Below are 20,506 nucleotides of genomic sequence, written 5' to 3' on the forward strand. Positions count from 1 at the left end.
GTTGCAATGTCCACTTTAAAGCTAAAAAAAAAAAGAGAAAGATCACCTCCATTCATAAATAGAACACCCTGTTTGGAAGAGAGGGAAGAAATATAGTTAGGAATACAATGAGAATAATGATTCGTTGCACACAGAAGTCACCAGATAAGTCTTTGTAATTTTTTCAGGTAGAAAGAATCTCAAAAACACAATTTAAACTTTTTTCAAAAAACTACTGTCAGCGAGGTTAGGTTCGTGGTTCAATGCCATATAAAAACAGATTCACGTATACAAGTAATCCTCAACTTACGACACAATGGGGACCAGACTATACACTGCAAAGCAAGGTGTTTGTTAAGTGAGTCACACCCGGTTTTACCACCTTTTTACGACAAGGTTGTTAAGCGAATCACTGCAGTCTTTAAATGAATTGGGCTCAATTGTGGTCGTAAGTCAAGGGCTACCTGTAGTCAGAGACTCCTTGGAAGCACAATAAAATATTGTCTCATGCATCGTGATGATGATATGTATTTACTCCCCATTTATTTTGAACTGAGGTCCTCAGTGGGCATATTAAGACCCTCCTCTTATAACCAAAGATGATGTGATGACAGCCTCTGAAAGACCCTTGTACACCTATCCTTGTGACACACTAGCTAACTCTGGCCATACATATAGGCAAAGGCATCCAGTAAAGTCACACAATAAGTCACATACATCCTGCCAACGTCAGTGCGATTACCTCATGACATGTACAACCACATCTCTCCTTTATGCCATGTGTGTAGAAACCATTAAAAGAGGACGAAGTCCAGAAATATTCAACCATTGATCTAGAAGATTAACTGTCCTGGAGGGTGTTTGTGTGTGGGTGGGGGGAACCCTATCATTTGTGCATAGCCCAAAGGCACTTATGTGGGGGGGGGGTTTATACGTGGGTGCACACACATTTTAAGAAACAGTTCAGTGACTGATACACACGTTGTATGAAAAAAGTGGCATGCATAACTTGAGCCGTGGTCGTGCAGTGGTTACAAGGCAGTATTGCAGGCTAATTCTGCCCACTGCCAGCAGTTCAATCCTGACCGGCTCAAGGTAGAGTCAGCCTTCCACCCTTCTGAGGTCAGTCAAATAAGGACCCAGATTATTGGAGGGACAAGGATGACTCTGTAAACGCTTAGAGAGGGGCTGTAAAGCAACATGAAGTGGTATATAACCCTAAGTGCTATTTGTTAGACCTACCATCCTCCGTTGTGCTTTAACCTCATGCTAAGCCCTAAACTACAGATAGTCCTTAACTTGACAACAGTTCATTTAGCAACTGTTTGAAGTTACAGCACCGAGAAAAGTGATGTGTGACTGTTTTTCACACTTAGACCATTGCAGCAACCCACGATCAAAATTCCGACACTTGGCAACTGACTCCTATTTATCATGGTTGCAATATCCCAGGGTCATGCAATCCCCTTTTGTAACCTGACAAGCAATGGGGAAGCCAGATTCACTTAACAACCATGTTAAGGGACTCATTTAACAACGGGGGCAAGAAAGATTGTAAAAACGGGCAAAACTCACTTAACAAGCGTCTCGCTTAGCAACCAGAAATTTTGGGCTCAGTTGCGGTTGTAAGTCAAGGACTATCTGTATTATTTTCCCGCCTAGGTTCATGCATCACACGGAGCCAAACGCAACGAAACCATCCCGCAGCTTAGCAGGAATTCAAACATCTACCCCAGTGGTGGCGAACCTATGGCACAGGTGCCAAAGGCGGCACTCGGAGCCACACGTGCCATTGCCCCAGCCTTGCCTCCCCCTGCAACCCCCTCCTCTCCAGCAGCCCCCCTGAAGGAGAGTCGCCCTCGAGTGTGGCCCACACGGATAGCACAGCCAAGGACACGGCAGCCAGGCAGCGTAGGCAAGACTCTGCCCTCACACCCCATCATGCAGTTGATGCTGCAGGACGCGGGCAGAGGGTGTGGCCGCCATGGCACTGCTGGGCTGCCTGGATGATCTGGGGCGGGCCCCGGAGGCGGTGAGTGGTCCTGTGGGCAGGCGGGGCAAGGGATGGGGGGCAGAGCAGGGGCAGGGCAGGGGGGTGGAGCGGGGACAGGGCCAATTTTTGGGCACTCAGTCTCTAAAAGGTTCGCCATCACTGATCTACCCTGTTCTCGCTGCTCCGATTTGATACACGGAGAACCGCGGAAGAGAAAACAGGACGTGTGCGTGGAGTCCTTCCCCCTTAATTCTGCAGTCTCTCTTCCATTATTCCACCGTTAGTGCAATCGTCTTCCCTTCCCTGTTTCTTCACATCTTCTCCTCGCACAGAGGGCTGTCCCAGCAGAGATTTCTACTAGCTTTTTCCTCCATGAGTTGTCAGCAAGAAATAAATCGTTCGTTGGTTTTCTCCCGAGTCCAAAATGGAGACTGCGGCCCTTCCGTCACACGGCTGTGGTGTTCCCCATTTCTAGTTCTTCTTCATCTTCTTTATACTGACTGGGGAACATGCTGCTCCCCACCAAGGTTGCCACCCCTTCGGGTTCTGGGTCCCCGGGCAGCGCCAGAGGGACGGTGACGCCCGAGTGGACCGAATAAGCATCGAGCAAGAATTCCTGTTCTGCTCGTTCTGCATAGTTCGTAGCGGAAGGCAGGACCACGTCGCTCAAGCTGGGGCCGCCGTAGGGTGAAAATCCGGAAAACCGGCCAAATTCCTCAAACAGGTCCGGCAGAGTGATGCGGTCCATGCTGGCCAGGAAACCCCTGTCTTCCGGAGAGGGCAGGGAGAAGTCTGCAAACGAAACAAGGATTCAGAGTTTAGCAATCCAGAGGTCCGTTAGCCATTCCGGTTTGCCTCCCCTTGAAATCAGCGCCGCAAGAGCACAGTGTCGACTTAACGGCCACAATTGAGCCCCAACCATTGTTAAGTGAGTTTGGCCCTGTTTTACGACCTGTCTTGCCTCGGTTCTTAAGTGAATCACTACAGTTGTTAAGTGAATCATGGTTGTTAAGTGAATCCGGCTTCCCCATTGACTTTGCTTGTCAGAAGGTCGCAAAAGGGACCACGTGACCCTGGGACACTGCAACCGTCATAAGTCCATGCCAGTTGCCAAGCCTTTGAATTTTGATCACGTGATCACAGGAATGCTGCAATCGTCATTAAGTATGAAAAATGGTTGTAAATCGCATTTCCCAGTGCCAGTGTGACTTCAAACAGTCACTGAACGAAGGCTTGTTAAGTTGAGAACTACCTGTAGAACTAAAAACTCTTCTGTTTGTCTGTTTGTAACCTTCAACTGGGCAAAACGGTGTATCACAGGGCAACAATTTTTGAATCAACATGCCTCAGATGTTAGCTTAAGCCATGGGTGTCAAACTCGCCGCGTCACACATGTCGCAACATATTGTGACTTTTTTTGCATTGCCAGAGCTGGGGTGGGCGTGGCCTCTGCATGAGGCAACCAGCCCGCAGGCTGGCAGTTTGACACCCCTGACTGAAACAATGCAACCACACAATAAAAACCCAGCCCCTTTTACATGCAACGTATGGGTGAGGCTTTGATGACATTTCCATGGCCACCAGTGGCGTTTACTTTCTCCTGCTTGTGCCTGAAACCAGATCCACTCGGGGAAGGTCCATGACGACAACTTTATTGTGTTCTGTCTATACTACAAGAATCTCCCCTGCCTTCCCTTGGGAACAACCCGATAAGTTTCTATAGAACTTAGTGGGAGTAAGGCTTATTCCTCTTGTGGCTGCCCAAAGATTCAAGGCTAGTTCCCTGCTTAACTCCTCCTTCCAGTCTGGCTGGGATTTTCCCAACACCTCTCCAGCCCGTGAGTGAGATTCTTTCTAGGGATCATGCAGGACTTCAACTCAGCACAGGAGAATGGTCTTTAGATGTTTCTAGGGGGGTATTTCCCAACCTTGACCACTTCCAACTATATAGATTTCAGTTCCCAGAATTCCCATCCGTGGCCATGTTGACTTGGGAATTCTGGGATCTGAAGTTAATGGAAATGCACGCGGTTAGGAGATAGTGTTCTAGTATGCGCTGACCAAGGGAGGGGAGGGGGCGTCACACACTGACCTACTGAAGGAGTCAAGTTGAAGTGATCCAGATAGTCAGGTTTCTTCTTCTTCCTTTTTGCTTCAATCCCGTGAGGATCTGGAGAAGGAGACAGGATATTAATGTCAGGGCATCGAGGTCAGGTTTTTCCCAGGCATGCTCCAAGCTCGCCGACTCAGATCTAGGAACGGCTTTAGGTCAAGAACAAACATTCTTGAGGGGACGCAAGAACAAAAACGAATTAAAAGATGGAGGAAGGAGACCATCAAGCAAGGATGTGGCCGAAGGATCTGACCTCCGTTATACTACTTGGAAGACCCTGAATAGGTTGAGGGTTGGAGCATTTAAGCGTAAGACCAATATGCTCAAGTGTAGGCTTTTAGTGGATAACAACACCCTGTGTGAATGCGGAGAGACATAGAGCCCGGCTCATCTGCCGGTATGTCGGCTACTACCAGAAACATGTACCGACAATGATGTATTTTTGGCCAATGACAAAGCCAAAAGGTGGCTTCATTTTGGCAGTTTAAAATTTGATCTGGACATCAAAGAAAAAACCAAGAGCAGGTTATCCCTCTCAAGCGCCCGGGAAATCAGGAAATTCAGGCAGTTCAAATGAATATCAAGATTGATCACACGCTTAAGCTCTCTACAAGAATCTGGCCAACTAACAGTCAAGGGAAATGAGCGGGAGATATGAGAGGCCTTCAAGATGGGCATAGATCTCTTGCGAGCTCGCAACAACTCATGGCTGATGACGTGTTTGATCCCTCCTGCCTCGGGCTCAGCCTGGTCATCTGCTACAATCTCCACCCATTTCTACCAGCACAATGTTGCACTCTTTTTACCCCCAAAGGATACACACCTGGACCAGAAAGTTCTTCCAGGACGTCAGGCATACCTTGCTTCCGTTTTTTATTCACCCGGTATGTATCTGTATAAAGAAAGAACTGTACATTTATTCTGAAAGATCCTACTCCAGGACAGGGCTGTCCCAAAGGCGCTTTCTCCACATTCTGTCCACATTCTGGACAAAGAGGACCGCTGGTTTGAAAGAGGGGTCAAAGAGGCCGTCTATACGACACCACCTGTTTGCAACACAAGTCCCTTCGGCAGTTCCAGGAAGGTGCCACACCTATTTGCGCTACTCAGGTGACCCTGAGGGCACAGATAAACCTCCAGGTGGCCTCAACGACTCTCAGAGAGAGTACTCATGACCAGATGACTGCAAAGAACATAAATCCTTCCAAGTCCAGTCGCCTTTTGAGTAAAACAAATGGTTGTAAGTCAAAGATTCCTTGTAATGGGTGGCTTCTCCGGTTCCTGTCTTACCTGTGTCTTTGGGCAGGTAGGTGAAAGGGAATGGTTCGCTGGAAACACTGTCCGTCAAGCGACGCAGGTACACCTCCACTTCCACGGGCTCCAGGATGTCAAGGTGTTGGTACGGGGGGGTCTTGAAGACGATGGCAATCTGCCGATGGACGTCTGCTTGTGAGAAATCAGCTCTGCCCTCCCAAGCATCTTTCCGGAAAACAACAGAGATGTCTTCTGCCAAGCAGATGGAGAAGCAATGATTAGCATGGCTGGGAACTAAAATTCAAGGACTCTACCTTCTCCTGCCTTCTTGGGCTGCCCTGTCAATCAGGGTTTTTCAAGCTTTGCGGACTTCAACTCCCAGAATTCCTCAGCCAGCAAAGCGACGAGGGCAAAGAGCTACCAACGAGCTTTCCCTCTGAAGGTGCTTTTCTTTTAAAAGCTACAACATGTGTCTCAAGCTCAGCAACTTGAAGATGGGTGGACTTCAACTCCCAGCATTCCCCAGCCAGCATGTTCTGTGCCTGGAACTATAGAGGGGAACCTGATTTGATCAAATTAGTAGATTGGGGAGGGGGTATTTAAGATCCCTGGAGTTTCCCCCATCTCCACCCCACCCCGGTACCTTTCTGGACTTTGTCACACAGCAAATAAAATTCCTCGCCACCCGTGCAGCTTCCCTGTTCTTTGTTCATCCGGTAGATTTTGAGTTCTGATGTGTTTGTGGATTCTGTGCAGAGGGAAAGCGAAGGAATTAGGTTTTTTCCCCCGCTCTGCATAAGTCGATGAAGACAAATATACGTGTCTCAGGATAACGTTGCAGGATCTAATCTGAGTCGGTCACTGTGACCAGAGATGTAGTTTTCTGAGCTTTCAAACTTGTGCTGGTGCCCGTCCTCAGGAAAATATCTATGGAGACTCTTAGTCACCTATGGCACGGGTGCCAGAGGCGGCACTCAGAGTCCTCTCTGTGGGCACGTGCCCCGTCGCCCCAGTCCTAGGCCTTCAGCTGGGTTTTATAAAACCTTTTTGCTTTAGGCTTCCGCCGCCGTGTACAAAAAAAAAAAAAAAAGGTTCAATCAATCAGTCAATTTCAACTTCTCGCAGGAAAAAAAAAGATCTTGCAAAGTTGGAATTGATTGATTGAACTTTTTAGTCCCACCCAGCCTGCCGTTATCACCGCAGCCACGCCCACCCAATGGGCCATACCCACCCAATGGGCCACACCCACCCAGCACCTGATGATGCATAAGTGGGTTTTGGGTTGCAGTTTGGGCACTCGGTCTCTAAAAGGTTCGCCACCACTGCTCTTAGTCATCCAAGTCCTGGTTTTCTCAATGATGCTTTTGGAAAACTGACTTTGTTTTTTTTTTTCCTTGAAGATGTTTCGCTGTTCATCAGAGAAGCTTCATCCGTTCTGGCTGGATGATGTCAGAACTAGTCTTTCTATCTTCGCCGCCTCTATCCAGCCAGAACAGATGAAGCTTCTTCCATGAACAGTGAAATATCTTCTCTTTCTTCCTCAAAGGAAAAAAAGAATACAGTCCAGCTGCCTTTTGAAAAAGCACCTTTGAGACAGTCCCCAGGGAATCTGTCTCTCTCCATTCTCCATTCTTGAGAGAGAAGTTTTTGATATTGGCTCCAGCCTGAAAACTTGGAAGAATAAAGCTTTGGTCCTTGTGAGTGACTCACCAGACATAAACACAAAAACACACACATACACACACATACCAACCAACCCTCAACTGGACCCATGTCAGGGAAATGTTGGTTTGCAGAAAACCCTGCACAGACTTCAGTACAGACCCCCAAATACACCCAAGGACAATAACATTTCAAGGGGCGACAAGGGGAGGACAACAGCGAAAAACCCACCACAATTGCGTAATGATGCATAAAGTTTCTTGTTTATTGACCGCCAGATAACAAAAACCATACCAGCCTTGGCGGGTTTTTTTTTTTTTTCAGAACACGTTTTTCACTAGAAAGAAAAAGGCTATTTTCACTGCAGTTTTGTTTCCTTTCTGTCTGTTTCAAAACCAAATCACTAAAAACAGCCCTTTCTTATACTACATTTCCTGGTGGGTTTTTTTTTCTTTTAAGGGAACATACAACTCTGCCCCCCCCCCAAAAAAAAACCGTCAGAACTTCCCCAAAACAATAAATAATAGCACCGCAAACAGCATTGCCTTTCTAACTTCTGACATCCTCAAAATGTATATATAACTTGCCATTAGTTTTTTCCTTCCTTCCTTCCTTCCTCTCCCTCCCCCCTCCCTTTCCTCCCCTCCCTCTTTTCCTTCCTTCCTCCCTCCCTGCCTTCATTCCTTCCTTTCTCCCACCCTCTCTCTTTTCTTCCCCCTCCGTTTTCCTTCCTTCCTCCCTCCCTCCCTTCCTCCCTTTCCTCTCCTCCCTCTTTTCCTTCCATCTCCCTCCCTCTTTTCCTTCCTTTCCTTCCTTCCTTCCTCCCTCCCTCTCTCTCCCTTTCCTCCCCCTCCCTTTCTTTTTTCCTTCCTTCCTTCCTTCCTCCCTTCCTTCCTCCCTCTCTCTCCCTTTCCTCCTTCCTTCCTTCCTTCCTTCCTTCCTTCCTTCCTTCCTTCCTTCCTTCCTTCCTTCCTTCCTTCCTTCCTTGCTTCCTTTCTTCCTTTTTCCCCTGAAATCAACCTTGGCCTCTTTAAACTCTACCTACTTTTGTCAAAGATGGCTTCCGAGAGGACAGGATTCAGATGCCATGTTTTCCCCATAGAGTCCTGATAAGAGGCCTGGAAACAGATCCGGACCACGTTCATGTCAACCTCTTGATGATTCTTCAGTGAACCAGCTACACAGAAAGAGCAAGAGAGGATAGGTGGACCAAGCAGAGCACACAGCAGAATACTCGTATGTAGTATGCATACAGAAAAAACAAAACTAGCCTCCAGGACAGAGGTTTGTAACCTGGGATTCATTCAGCACATCCTAGGCCAGGGGGAGGCAACCTTGGCTCTTTTATGACTCGTGGACTTCAGCTCCCAGAATTCCTGAGCCAGCACGGCTCAGCTGGGAAACCTCTCCCTTTCCCCTCAGCGTGGCTGGCTCAGGAATTCTGGGAGTTGTAGTCCACGAGTCATAAAAGAGCCAAGGTTGCCTACCCTGCCCAAATGCCTGAATTTTGATCACGTGACCGTGAGGAAAAAACATTTAAATATTTAAACCAGGGGTCTTCAAACTTGGCTCTTTTATGACTCGTGGACTTCAACTCCCAGAATTCCTGAGCCAGCATGGTTCAGCATGGAAACCTTTCCCTTTCCCCTCAGCATGGCTGGCTCAGGAATTCTGGGAGTTGAAGTCCACGAGTCATAAAAGAGCCAAGGTTGCCTCCCCCTGGCCTAGGCGAAATCGAGAAATTTGTTGTTGTGGTGAATTAAGGATCCAGCTTGGAACTACCACTGCTGAGATGCCTGTGTAAAACAACTGAGTCTGGGTTGTTGTCTTGTGTATATGCGTGTTTGTGTGCGTGTGCACATAGTGACATTGTTTGAGACCAGGGAACGGAATATGTATGTATTTATTTATTTCCACCTTTCTGTACCATTCACCTCCCTCAAAGAGGGACTCCTCTTTTTCAGGTAGGTCATAACTTGGAACAGATGCTAAGCAATCGGTCATAAGTTGAGGACTCACTGCATGAGAAACCAACTTCATTGCTTTCTCCCCCTTCGCTTCCCAAGGCTTATTTTGGGCCTGAGAGAGAGTTCTTCTACTCACCTTTGAAAGGGTCAATTCCAAGCTGTAGCTTTTTCTCGATGGCTTCCTCTATGTCTTTCTTCTTCACACACTGGATCCCAAGGTTGTTAAAACTGTCAAAGCAGACGACAATTGGAATGTTAGATTAGAATATCAGAATCTTCTTTATTGGCCAAGTGTGATTGGACACAAAGGAATTGGCCTCTGGTGCAAACAAGCAAGTGATAAGTCATCGATCGTAAATCATAAGATAACACCATAAATCGTTAAGATACAAACAACAAGCGATAAACCGTAAGCTACCAATAGGAGATGGTGGTAGGAAAGAGGAGAAGATGAAAAAGATGAGAAGATGGATAAGATAAAGCAGGAGGACAACAGCCATGCAGCCCTACTACATGGGTAAATATCTTTGGGCCTAAGATAGTGCTGTGTTAGGTGTTTAACAGAGTGATGGCATGGGGGGGAGGGAATAATTTTATTTTAGTGTTGTTATTTTGGCACGCAATTGCCCTATAGCAGCATCCTGGGAGGGGACGTTGAAACAGTTTATGTCCAGGATATGAGAAAACAGAAAGTCCACGATGAAAGCAAGGATCCTTTTGTAAGTTCTTGAATTACGACAATTGAACCCAAACTTTCCACTGTTAAGTGAGATAGAGCAGTGTTTCAATATCTGAGGGGCTGCCCCAAAGAAGAGGGAGTCAAGCTCTCTCCAAAGCACTGAAGGCAGGACAAGAAGTAACAGATGGAAATTCCTCCTTAATTCCAGGTTGCTTGTCTCCTAGATGAGTTTCCATCCGTTGCTTCTTGTCCTGCCTTCATGTGCTTTGGAGAAGAGCTTGACTCCCTCTTCTTTGGGGCAGCCCCTCAGATATTGGAAGACTGCTATTATGTCACCCAATCAATCAGAATAGAGCTGGAAGGGACCTTGGAGGTCTTCTAGTCCAACCCCCTGTTCAAGCACCATTTCAAACAAATGGTTGTCCAGTCTCTTCTTAAAAACCTTCCAGTTTTGTAGCACCCACAACGTCTGGTGGCCAGTCGTTCCACTGGTTGATTGTTCTCACTGTCAGGAAATTCCTCCTTAGTTCAAGGTTGCTTCTCTCCTAGATGAGTTTCCATCCGTTGCTTCTTGTCCTGCCTTCAGGGGCTTTGGAGAAGAGGTGGACCCCCTTCCTCCTTGCGGCAACCCCTCAACTACTGGAATGCTGCTATCATGTCCCCCCCTAGTCCTTCTTTTCTCTAGACTGGCCAGACCCAAATCTGGCAACCGTCCTTCATATATTTTTAGTCTCCAGGCCTTTAATCATCTTCGTTGCACTTCTCTGCACATTTTTTTCCAAAGTCTCAACATCTTTGGAAAAAGTACAAAGAAGAGCAACAAAGATGATTAAAGGCCTGGAGACTAAAAACATAGGAAGGACGGTTGCCGGATTTGGGTTATGGCCAGGGGTACACCATTGGGTATACCTCAGTGGTGTGAAGGCCCCAAAACCAATGGCCATCATCGTTTCAAATCCCCAAACGCTCCACCCCAAAGACAGGGCCATACCTGTGCCTGGCGTTGATTCGAGGCTTCAGGATCACTTCGCACAGCCCGTTGTTGCAGTCCTTGCCTACCAGGCTGTGGGGGTGGATCCGATAAGGCCAGTCCTTCCAGACCAAGCAAGCTGTCACTTTCACTTCTGGGATGCCCTCAAAGTTTTGCAGCTGGAGAAACAACCTGGTGTGTCAGATGCCACCCGCCAAGAAAAGTTCAAGACTATCCACGGTGGTGCAATGGTTAGAATGCAGCATGGTAGGCTAACTCTGCCTACAGCCAGCAGTTCGATCTTGACCGGCTCAAGTTTGACTCAGCCTCCAACCCTTCCCAGGTTGGTAAAATGAGGACCCAGATTGTTGGGGGCAAATATGCTGACTCTGTAAACAGCTTAGAGAGGGCTGTAAAGCACTGCATAAGTCTAAGTGCTATTGCCCTTCCTTCCTTCCTTCCTTCCTTCCTTCCTTCCTTCCTTCCTTCCTTCCTTCCTTCCTTCCGTGGTGGTGAAGTGGTTAGAATGCAGTATTGCAGGCTAACTCTGCCCACAGCCTGGCGTTCGATCCTGACCGGCTCAAAGTTGACTCAGCCTTCCAGCCTTCCAAGGTCATTAAAATGAGGACTCAGATTGTTGGGGGGCAACAGGCTGACTCTGTAAACCGTTGACCATTTCCGCTGGGGCTTATTTTTGGGGTGGGGCTTATATTACGAGCATCCTGAAAAAAATCATGCTAGGGCTTATTTTCCAGCTGGGTCTCATTTTGGGGGAAATATGATAGTTTATAAAAAAACAGCGTTTTTGTTTATCCATCAGTCCCAGGAAGAAAAGCAGACGCCTCCCAGTCAACTTGCAATCCACCTTATCCCAACACCTGGAGGGCACACCTGGATTCAGAATGGCTTCTCCATTCTAAGCCCCTCCCTCCCTGGGCAGAGCTTGCCCTTTAACTCCACCCCCCTCCCCAGGCCGCTCACCTCAATGGTGGGCAGCGTTTTGTTCGTCTCGCTACTCCCTTCGCCCAGAATGCTCCCGGCGGACCGTCCTTCACACTGGTACCGGAAGCGCATCCCTCGCTGCTTCGGTTGCTCGATGATCACCAGCTCGGGGGGGTCCCGCATGGCGTCTTCCAGGGGCTCTGGGCCCCCCGTGGGGGCCCCCGAAGGACCGGGATCTGGCCAAGGAGCATTCAAGTCCTGGCTGGGGGAAGGGGGAAGGGGGGGCATCCCCCTTGAGATCAGCTGGGACCGCAAGGACAAGTTATTGAGGCTCTGGGACAGCTGGGAGGGGAAGGAATCTCGGGGGGAATTCGGGGCAGGGGGGGCTGGGACCCCGAAAGGCTCCAGCCCGTTCTGCAAGAGGCTCATCCCTCCAGCTATCTGCATCTCGCCTCGGGGGGTAAAGTTGGTGCTTCTGGGAATCAGCTTGGCCGGCCCGTTCAGACTGGCCCGGGCGGATCCTGGCTCCTCATCAAAACCATCTTCTTTAATCAGCTCATCTATGATTGCTAGAAGAGGAAGAGAAGAGAAAGGCTGGTCCAGCAGTTGGGACCCACTCGTTCATCCATGCTCTGCTTTGTTGGCTGAGCTGCAAATTAGGTGAGTCCTCATAAATCATGGCTTGGAAACCACAACTTAGATTCAGATAACTTGCGAAGCATGCAAAAAAAAAAAAAAAAAAAAAACCACAGGAGACCACATCCAGCACCCATAGCTTGTTTAACCAGCTTTTCCTGAATTGTGGGGTCCTTTGGTGCTATCTGAGTTTGGTGGTTTTCTTGCAGATGTTTCGTGACCCAACTGGGTAACATCATCTGTGCTAGAAAGGGGGAGGAGAAAGAGGAGGAGGAGGGGGGGGACAACGATGATGACTGTGGGTTCCATGGTGCTCTCTGAGCTTGGTGGTTTTCTTGACCCAACTAGGTAACATCATCAGTGCTAGCATCATCACCTAGCATTGATGATGTTACAGAGTTTGGTCATGAAACATCTGGAAGAACACCCCCAAGCTCAGAGAGCACCAAGGACCCCACAATTTAAGGGGTCCTATATAAAAACAGGGCCTGATCAGTTGATGACTATTCTGGTTCTTCCTATTCAGATGGATGACCTCACCCGCCCAGCCCTTTCATGGAGATGCAGAATAATAACTCAGTTAGGTCAAGAATAATTTCCTTACCTGTCCTTGGCAGCACCCCTCTTTAAAGCCCCCCCCAGGTGCTTACCTAGTTCATCTGCAAAAGAAAAAGGGGAAATATTATTATATGAGGTACTATCTATTCCTCATGTTTGCAAGCACCCACATCAGCTTCTCATTTAGCTCAGCCGTTGACAAGATTGGAATACGGCTGATCCTCAACTTACAAGAGTCCGTTTAGTGACCAAACTGCAAAAACGTGACTTATGACCGTTTTTCATAGTTACGACCTTTGGAGCGACCACACGGCCAGGTGATCAAAATTCAGGCGCTCGGCAACTGACTCATATTTATGACGGTCGCAGTGTGCCGAGGGTCACGCAATCCCCTTTTGCGACTTTCTGACCCGCAAAGTCAGCAGGGGAAGGCAGGTTCATTTAACAACCGTGCTCCTCACTGAACGACGATTCCCTGAACAACTGTGGCAAGCAAGGTTGTGAAATGGGGGCAAAACTCACTTTAAAAAAAAGTCTCACTTAACAACAGAAATTTGGGGCCCGGTTAGGGTCGTAGGTCGAGGACTGCCTTTCAAAGCAAGACGCTGAAAATCCTTACCAGAAGTCTCTCCAGTCGGCTGCATCGTGGATAAGCTGGAAGCTGCAAGCAGGGGGGCTGTAAAGAAAATAAGGAAAAAATTAGAATAAAGCAGAGCAAGATTCTTGCAGGCGTTCATCCTGTCCTCACGATTCGATCTTGCAGTCTGGATTCCCTCTCATAAATCAGGCATAAATCGAATGAGAAGCTCACCTTTGGCTACAGTAGTGGCCAAAATTGTGGAAACCTTTTGGGAAAAGTGTATTTTTAAGGTTTGATGGCTAATAACACCACTTTGGGGGGGGGGTAGTACCATAAAAGTATATATCAGTGGAAAGATAATTTAATCAAGAATGTAATGCAACAAAGTTTGTTCAATTATCTGTACTGTATTCTATGAAAAGTTACAGCCAAATAACCAGAAAAAGGAAGCACAACTTGCTTAGGTTGATATCAGGTCGCTTTCCTTTATCCGATTGTAGCCAATGAGCATCAGTGTTTAGAGACCCAATCAGGTGTCATCTTGTTTGGCAATGGGCCAATCAGATCAAGGTAGGATCCAATGATTGATGTCCTGTATTGAAGCTGAGAGGAGGACATTTGTCAGTGTGTTATGTGATCACTATCAAGTTGGTTGGGTTTTTGGGTGTTCTTTCATTGAGCGAGCTTGTAAAATGTAATAAAATTAAAGGAATGGTGCAAAGAGTTGACTGGTCGCCCAGAAAGCGACGTAAAATTGTACTATTAAGTGAACAAGGCTACAGTTATAAAGAAGAAAAATGGGTGGAAACTTAACCAAAGGTGGCATTTCTACTGTACACTTTTCCCCAACAGGTTTCCACAATTTCGGCCACTACTGTAGCTATAATTTACTTTAAAACCAACTTTCTGCATTTGCCTGATTCCCTGCAGATTCATCCGACAGCCTGTGCCAAAATGAAACCTTTGTCATGTATTTATTCATTGATTTCAGGGGTCTCCAACCCCCAGTCTGTGGACCGGTACCGGGCCACAGCATGCCAGCAATCAGACCGCACAAACAAGCAAAGCCCCATTTGTGGGTTGCAGGCAGCACACAAAACCACACAACCATGGAAAAACCTCTCCATGGAACCGGTCCCTGGTGCCTAAAAGGTTGGGGACCTCTGTGCTAAATCACAGAAGTATCTCAGCATGTCTTTGGGACTCTGCTAAGGCATGGGATTACAGAAGAGAGTAACAAGAGTTGGAAGGTCCAACCCCCTGCTCAAGCAGGAGACCCTAGATCAGTGATCCCCAACCCCCTGTCTGTGGACCAGTACCGGCCCACAGCATGCCAGCAACTGGTCCGCATAAACAAGCAAAGCCCCATCCATGGGATGCTGTTGTTGTTCGTCCATCGATTTTCGATGAGGACCTTGACATCTTGTAGATTATGTGTCCGTAGGTGGCTGATAAGACCGATGTTAGCACGGAATGTTCTGCCACATACTGAACAAAGAAATGTAGACACTGTTACTTCAGCATTTACAGCTCTGGCTTTGCAGAGTGCTCGCTTCTCTTGTGCCAAGATTGTCCTTCTGTGTTCATATGTCTGGCAACCCTGGTACACCAAGGTGCGCCATGTCGGTCGATCATGCGCCAGAAGTTCCCAAGAGATGGTGTTAATATCCAGGGACTTGAGAGAGGCTTTCAGCATGTCTTTGTATCGCTTCTTTTGTCCTCCCGTGCGATCGCTTTCCTTGAGACAGCTCACCATAGAAGAGCTGTTTAGGGATGCAATGATCTGGCATCCTTACAACATGGCCTGCCCAGTGCATCTGGGCTTTCATCAACAGAGTGTAAACTGATGATAGGCCTGCTCTGGAGAGGACATCAAATGGGATGCAGGCAGCACACAAAACCACGCACTCTCCGGTCCATGGAAAAACCTTTCTCCATGCAACTGGTCCCTGGTTCCCAAAAGATTGGGGGCCTCTGATTTATATCATGCCTCAAGGCAGCCACCATACCTGAGGGTCCTTGACTTTGTTTATCAGAAGGAAACGGGGATCACAGGACACCTGGGACGCCACAACCCTCACACATGCTGTTTGCCAAGCTCCCAAATGTTAATCCCACAGCCCTGGGAATGCTGCAACGGTTGCTAAGCGTGAGGACCTCTCATAGGTTACTTTTTCCAGTGCACTTGTAACTTCTAACAGTCAGTAAACACATGGTTGTAAGCTGTTGTAAATTCAGGTAGTCCTCAACTTACAACATTTTGTTTAGTGACCATCCAGAGTTACAACGGCGCTGAAAAAAAGTGACTTACGACCGTTTTTCACACTGACGAGCTTTGCGACATCCCCTTAAAATTAAATCACTTGGCAACTGTCTCATATTTATGACGGTCGCAGCGTCCCCCCCCCGGGGTCACGTGATCCCCTTTTGCGACCTGCTGGCAAGCCAAGTCCACGGGGGAGCCAGATTCACTTAACAACCGTGTTACTAACTTAACAGCTGCAGTGATTCATTTAATAATGGTGGCAAGAAAAAGTCGTAAAATGGGGCAAAAGTGGCCCGACTGCTGCCTTGTTCAGGAACGGAAATTCTGGTTTCAAACTGTGGTCGTAAGTTGAGGACTATCAGTGATACACGAAAACCTATTTTAGCCTTCTGTTATTTTGTGAACTCAGCCTTAGTTTTGTATTTGAGGTGGAGCAAATGACTTTGGTGAGGATAATAATAATAATAATAATAATAATAATAATAATAATAATAATGATGATGATGATGATGATGATGATGATGATGTTGGAAGGGACCTTGGAGGTCATCTAGTCCAACCCCCTGCTCAGGCAGGAAACCCTACACCATTTCAGACAAATGGCTGTCCAGTCTCTTCTTAAAAACTTCCAGTGTTGGAGCATTTACTGCTTCTGGAGGCAGGTTGTTCCACTGGTTAATTGTTCTCACTGTCAGGAACTTTCTCCTTAGTTCTAAGTTGCTTCTCTCCTTGATTAGTTTCCATCCGTTGCTTCTTGTCCTGCCTTCAGGCGCTTTGGAGAATAGCTTGACTCCCTCTTCTTTGGGGCAGCCCCTGAGATACTGGAATACTGCTTGGTATTGGATATAAGTTGCTTTTTCATTAAAACTCATTCAAGGCCCATTAACTGGACTTGGAGCCAACCCAGAGCCCCAAAATCATGCATCTTGTATTATTTGCATAGATTGTCCACTCTGGCAACTCTCTCAGGGCTTACAGCCACAATTCCAGTTAAACACAATACAAATGCTCAATATATACAAATAGCAAGAAACAGGTACATAAAACCACACGCCATTTTCAAGGATCCGGTAACAGGAAAACCAATTCCAAAGTCTTTCTTCCAACCTGTAAGCCATTTGTCACAGGAAGAAAAGACTGGCAGCAGCAAGGTGGAAGGATTCAATAAATGATGTAATTTAACCAATACAGGAGAATATTTGTAACCCGGAGTGGAACTATAAGGTCCTTGATGCTCTCTGCAAGAAAACCACCAAGCTCAGAGAGCACCAAAGACGCCACGATTTTGTAATTTATATCCCACTTTTGTAACCTCTCTCCCTGACACACACACACACACACACACACACACTTTGTTGTACATCACTCAGAGTCTTTGGATCAAGACAGTCCAAAGATATTGTAAAATGAGACATTCAGTAAAGAAAGAAAGCCCTATGGGGCCCTGGGTGCTCTCTGTGCTTGGTTATTGTCTTGCAGACCTTTCATCACCAAACTAGGCATCATCATCAGTGCTAAGATGGAATGGGATTTGCAGCATAGAGGAGAAGAAGGGAGGGAGGGAGGGAGGGAGGGAGGGAGGGAGGGAGGGAGGGAGGAGGAGTTTGAGGACCTTGGTGCTTTCTGTGCGTCCTTGATTTCTTGCAGACCTTTCATTACCCAACTAGGCAACATGATCAGTGCTAGAAGGGAGTGGAGTTTGTGGGGGGGAGGAGGAGGAGGAGGAGGAGGAGGAGGAGGAGGAGGAGGAGGAGGAGGAGGAGGAGGAGGAGGAGAAGAAGAACTGTGGGGTCCTTGGTGTTCTTTGAGAGTGGTTTTCTTGCTGACATTTCATTACCCAACTAGGTAACATCATCAGTAATACAAGAGAGTGATGTTTGTGAAGAGGAGGAGAAGGAGAAGGAGAAGGAGGACTGTAAGGTCCTTGGTGCTCCCTAAGCTTGGTTATTTTCTTGTAGATGTTTCTTTACCAAACTAAGTAATGTCATCGGTGCTAGAAGGGAGTGAGGCTTTGGAGAGGAGGAGGAAGAGGAAGAGGAAGAGGAAGAGAAGGACTGTGAGGTTCCTTGGTGCTCTTTGAGCCTGGTGGCTTTCTTGCAGATGTTTCATTACCAAACTAGGCAATATCTTCAGTGCTAGTGTGTGTGGGGGGGTGGCTCTCATTTTATATAGCCCACCCAGGAGCAGAGGCTACCACTGAATACCGGCAAACTTTAATATCCCTCGTTCACAAGCAAACACAGGTGGAAAGTGAAGCTAGAAAAATAGTTAGCCCAATCTTCTTTTGCAACAATTTATTTCCAAATGACGAGATATGGGTGGGAGGGCCGCTTAAGAAGCCCCTTCTCCTGTGACAAGACTCATCTGCAAAAGCCAGCCGAGGAAACAAGGCAATTCTTGGAAATTAGAACAGAACAATAGAGCTGGAAGGAACCTCAGAGGTCTTCTAGTCCAACCCCCTGCTAAAAGCAGCAAACCCTCTCCCCTCGCAGACAAGTGGTGGTCCAATTTGTCCTCTTCAAAACCTCCAGGGTTGCACCACCCCACAACTTCTGGAGGCACGCCGTCCCACTGATTACAGGTGGTCCTTAACTTACGACCTCAAGTGAGCCCAAAATGTACGTTGCTAAGGGAGAGAAAGTTTCTTACATGAGTTTTGCCCCCTCTCTTACAACTTTCCTGCCCACCGCTCTTAAGCAGATCGCTGTCGTGGTTTGAGCTAGTGACTCCATTGTTAAGTGAACCCATCTTCCCCCCCCCCTCCGTGACTTCGTTTGTCAGAAGGACGCAAAAGGGGATCGCACGACCCCCGGGACGCTGCAACCGTCGTAAATACGAAGCAGTGGCTAAGCCTCTGAAGTTTTGACCACCTGTCGGGGGGGGGGGAACGCTGCAACGGTCGTTAAGCAAAAAAAAACAGGAGTCACTTCTTCTAGTGCTGTTGTTCCTTTGAACGGTCACTAAATGAACCGCTGTAAGTCGAGGACAGCAATTGTTCTGGGAATTGCTTGCATTTTCCGAGGCAGGAAAAGAAAAGCACGAGTGGTGGGGGGGAGAGAGGGACCCTCGCCCGTTGCCCAGGCCCGGCTGCCTCTTCCCAGCCCGGAGGAGCCAGCGTGGCCCTAAGCTCAGCTCCGGCCACCCCCGCAGCCCGGCCACTTTCTCTCCCGGCCCCCGCCTACCTAGAGAAGCAGACAGCATCTCCGGCTGCGGCCGCCGGCTCCGTCCCAGGCTGTTCATTGCCCCGGCGGAGCCCACAATCCCCGCAGCCCCGAAGATCGTTCAGAGTTTTTTCTTCTTCTTCTTCTTCGCTTCCCTTTTTTTTAAAAAAAAAAAAGCAAAAGAAAAAGTCCTTTTGGGTCCCGAACGGAGCCCAGGGTTCTCGGAATTCCCCCTGCTGGGCCGGCTGCCGCTTCCTGATTGGAGGAGCCCCCGATGAGGTCAGACTTCTTGGAACGGGAAAGCCCCAGCCGAGCCCGAAAAGGGGCGGGGCCAAAGCGGAGACCTTATTTAAAAAAAAAAAAGGAAAAAGGAAAAGCAGCCTCGGGAAGGGAGGGAGGAAGGGAGGGGAAAGAAGAAAAAAAAAAAAGCGACCTGCGCTTCCAAGGAAACTGGATGGTGAATTTGGGCTTTTTTTTTATTATTTTTGGTTTCTACTTGCATAGAGATTTCAGGAGCCCCTTTTCCCAATGAAGGCGACTTCTTCCAGGAGAGAAGCAGCCTAGAACTAAGGAGAAACTTCCTGACAGTTAGAACAATTAACCAGTGGAACCACCTGCCTCCAGAAGCGGTGGGTGCTCCGACACTGGAAGTTTTTAAGAAGAGACTGGACATCTACTTGTCTGAAATGGTATAGGGTTTCCTGCCTGAACATGGGGTTGGACTAGATGACCTCCAAGGTCCCTTCCTCCTCCTCTTCATTATTATTAATTATGGATCATCGCACAGTCAGCCAGATGTTCAGACTGGATTTGGCATTCTGTCTACCTATCGAGTCCTTACCCAGGACCTGGGATAGCAGATGTGGATGTTTGATGGTATTACAGATATCGTCGCAGGATGGAAGCAGTTCCTAGTAAGGCTGCCTTTTGCCATTGACTAATAGCGAATTTGTCAATGCCAATGGTGTTCAAGTGGTGCTCCAGTTGTTTTGGGATTGCACCCAAGGCGCCTATGACTATTGGTACTACCCTTGCTTGCTTTTGCCACAGTCTTTCTATTTCTATTTGTAGGTCTTTGTATTTTGTTATCTTCTCCAGTTCTTTCTCGTCTATTCTACTGTCTCCAGGCACTGCCATGTCCACTATCCAGACTTTTTTGTCTTTCTTATTGACAATTATTATTATTATTATTACTACTACTACTATTATTAGAGGGCGGCCTTGCCTTTGCATCTTCTGGAATGGATTAGAAGGTTATGTTGAAATTCAGTTTGAAAATACTTGCAGTGTTATTTTTAGTTGTTTTGGGGGAGGAGTTTGAGGGGGAAGTGGGAGTTTTAAATGTGAGGAGTTGAAGTGAAAGTCCTCATTCCAACCCTGGGCTACAAATGTTCTCCTTGATTGATATTTTTAATTTTGTAATTGATAGATGAGGGAGGTTGTGAATTCCAAAGTTAAAAACACCAAGGGAGGAGACTATTTGTAGCTAAAGGGATGGTTGTAATATACATTTAAATGTAGATTTATATGCAAAATAAATTCCCTTAAAGCAGGCGTAGGCAACCTTGGCTCTTTTATGACTTGTGGACGTCAACTCCCAGAATTCCTAAGCCAGCATGGCTCAGCTTGGAAACCTCTCCCTTTCTCCTCAGCATGGCTGGTTCAGGAATTCTGGGAGTTGAAGTCCACAAGTCATGAAAGGGCCATAGTTCCCCCATGTTGGCTGAGGAAGTCTTGGAGTTGAAG

General features: G+C 47.4%; 1 protein-coding gene across 1 annotated transcript; it reads right to left on the bottom strand.

Moving 5' to 3' along the window:
- Window positions 1-2,043: 2,043 nt before the first annotated feature.
- RELB (RELB proto-oncogene, NF-kB subunit) lies at window positions 2,044-19,009 on the bottom strand. Its single transcript, XM_039369215.1, has 12 exons — window positions 18,782-19,009; window positions 13,373-13,429; window positions 12,846-12,854; window positions 11,599-12,128; window positions 10,639-10,796; window positions 9,105-9,196; window positions 8,047-8,178; window positions 5,983-6,087; window positions 5,376-5,591; window positions 4,909-4,977; window positions 4,065-4,142; window positions 2,044-2,764 (listed from the first exon to the last, which is right to left on the bottom strand). Exons 1-12 carry the CDS (start codon window positions 18,837-18,839, stop codon window positions 2,418-2,420), a joined length of 1,851 nt encoding a protein of 616 aa, XP_039225149.1. The 5' UTR covers window positions 18,840-19,009; the 3' UTR covers window positions 2,044-2,417.
- Window positions 19,010-20,506: the final 1,497 nt, after the last annotated feature.

This window comes from Crotalus tigris, unplaced genomic scaffold (assembly GCF_016545835.1).
Source record: "Crotalus tigris isolate CLP2741 ecotype Arizona unplaced genomic scaffold, ASM1654583v1 scf7180000020990.9691751010:1144802, whole genome shotgun sequence".
In the NCBI taxonomy this organism is placed as follows: domain Eukaryota; kingdom Metazoa; phylum Chordata; class Lepidosauria; order Squamata; family Viperidae; genus Crotalus; species Crotalus tigris.

Excerpts from the sequence above, each read along its gene's own strand:
- RELB (XM_039369215.1), bottom strand. The coding sequence starts at position 18,839 with ATGAACAGCCTGGGACGGAGCCGGCGGCCGCAGCCGGAGATGCTGTCT. Across the intron at positions 4,978-5,375 it reads CTACCTGCCCAAAGACACAG|ATACATACCGGGTGAATAAA; the intron begins GTAAGACAGGAA and ends TTCTTTATACAG. Across the intron at positions 2,765-4,064 it reads CAACTTGACTCCTTCAGTAG|ACTTCTCCCTGCCCTCTCCG; the intron begins GTCAGTGTGTGA and ends TTTCGTTTGCAG.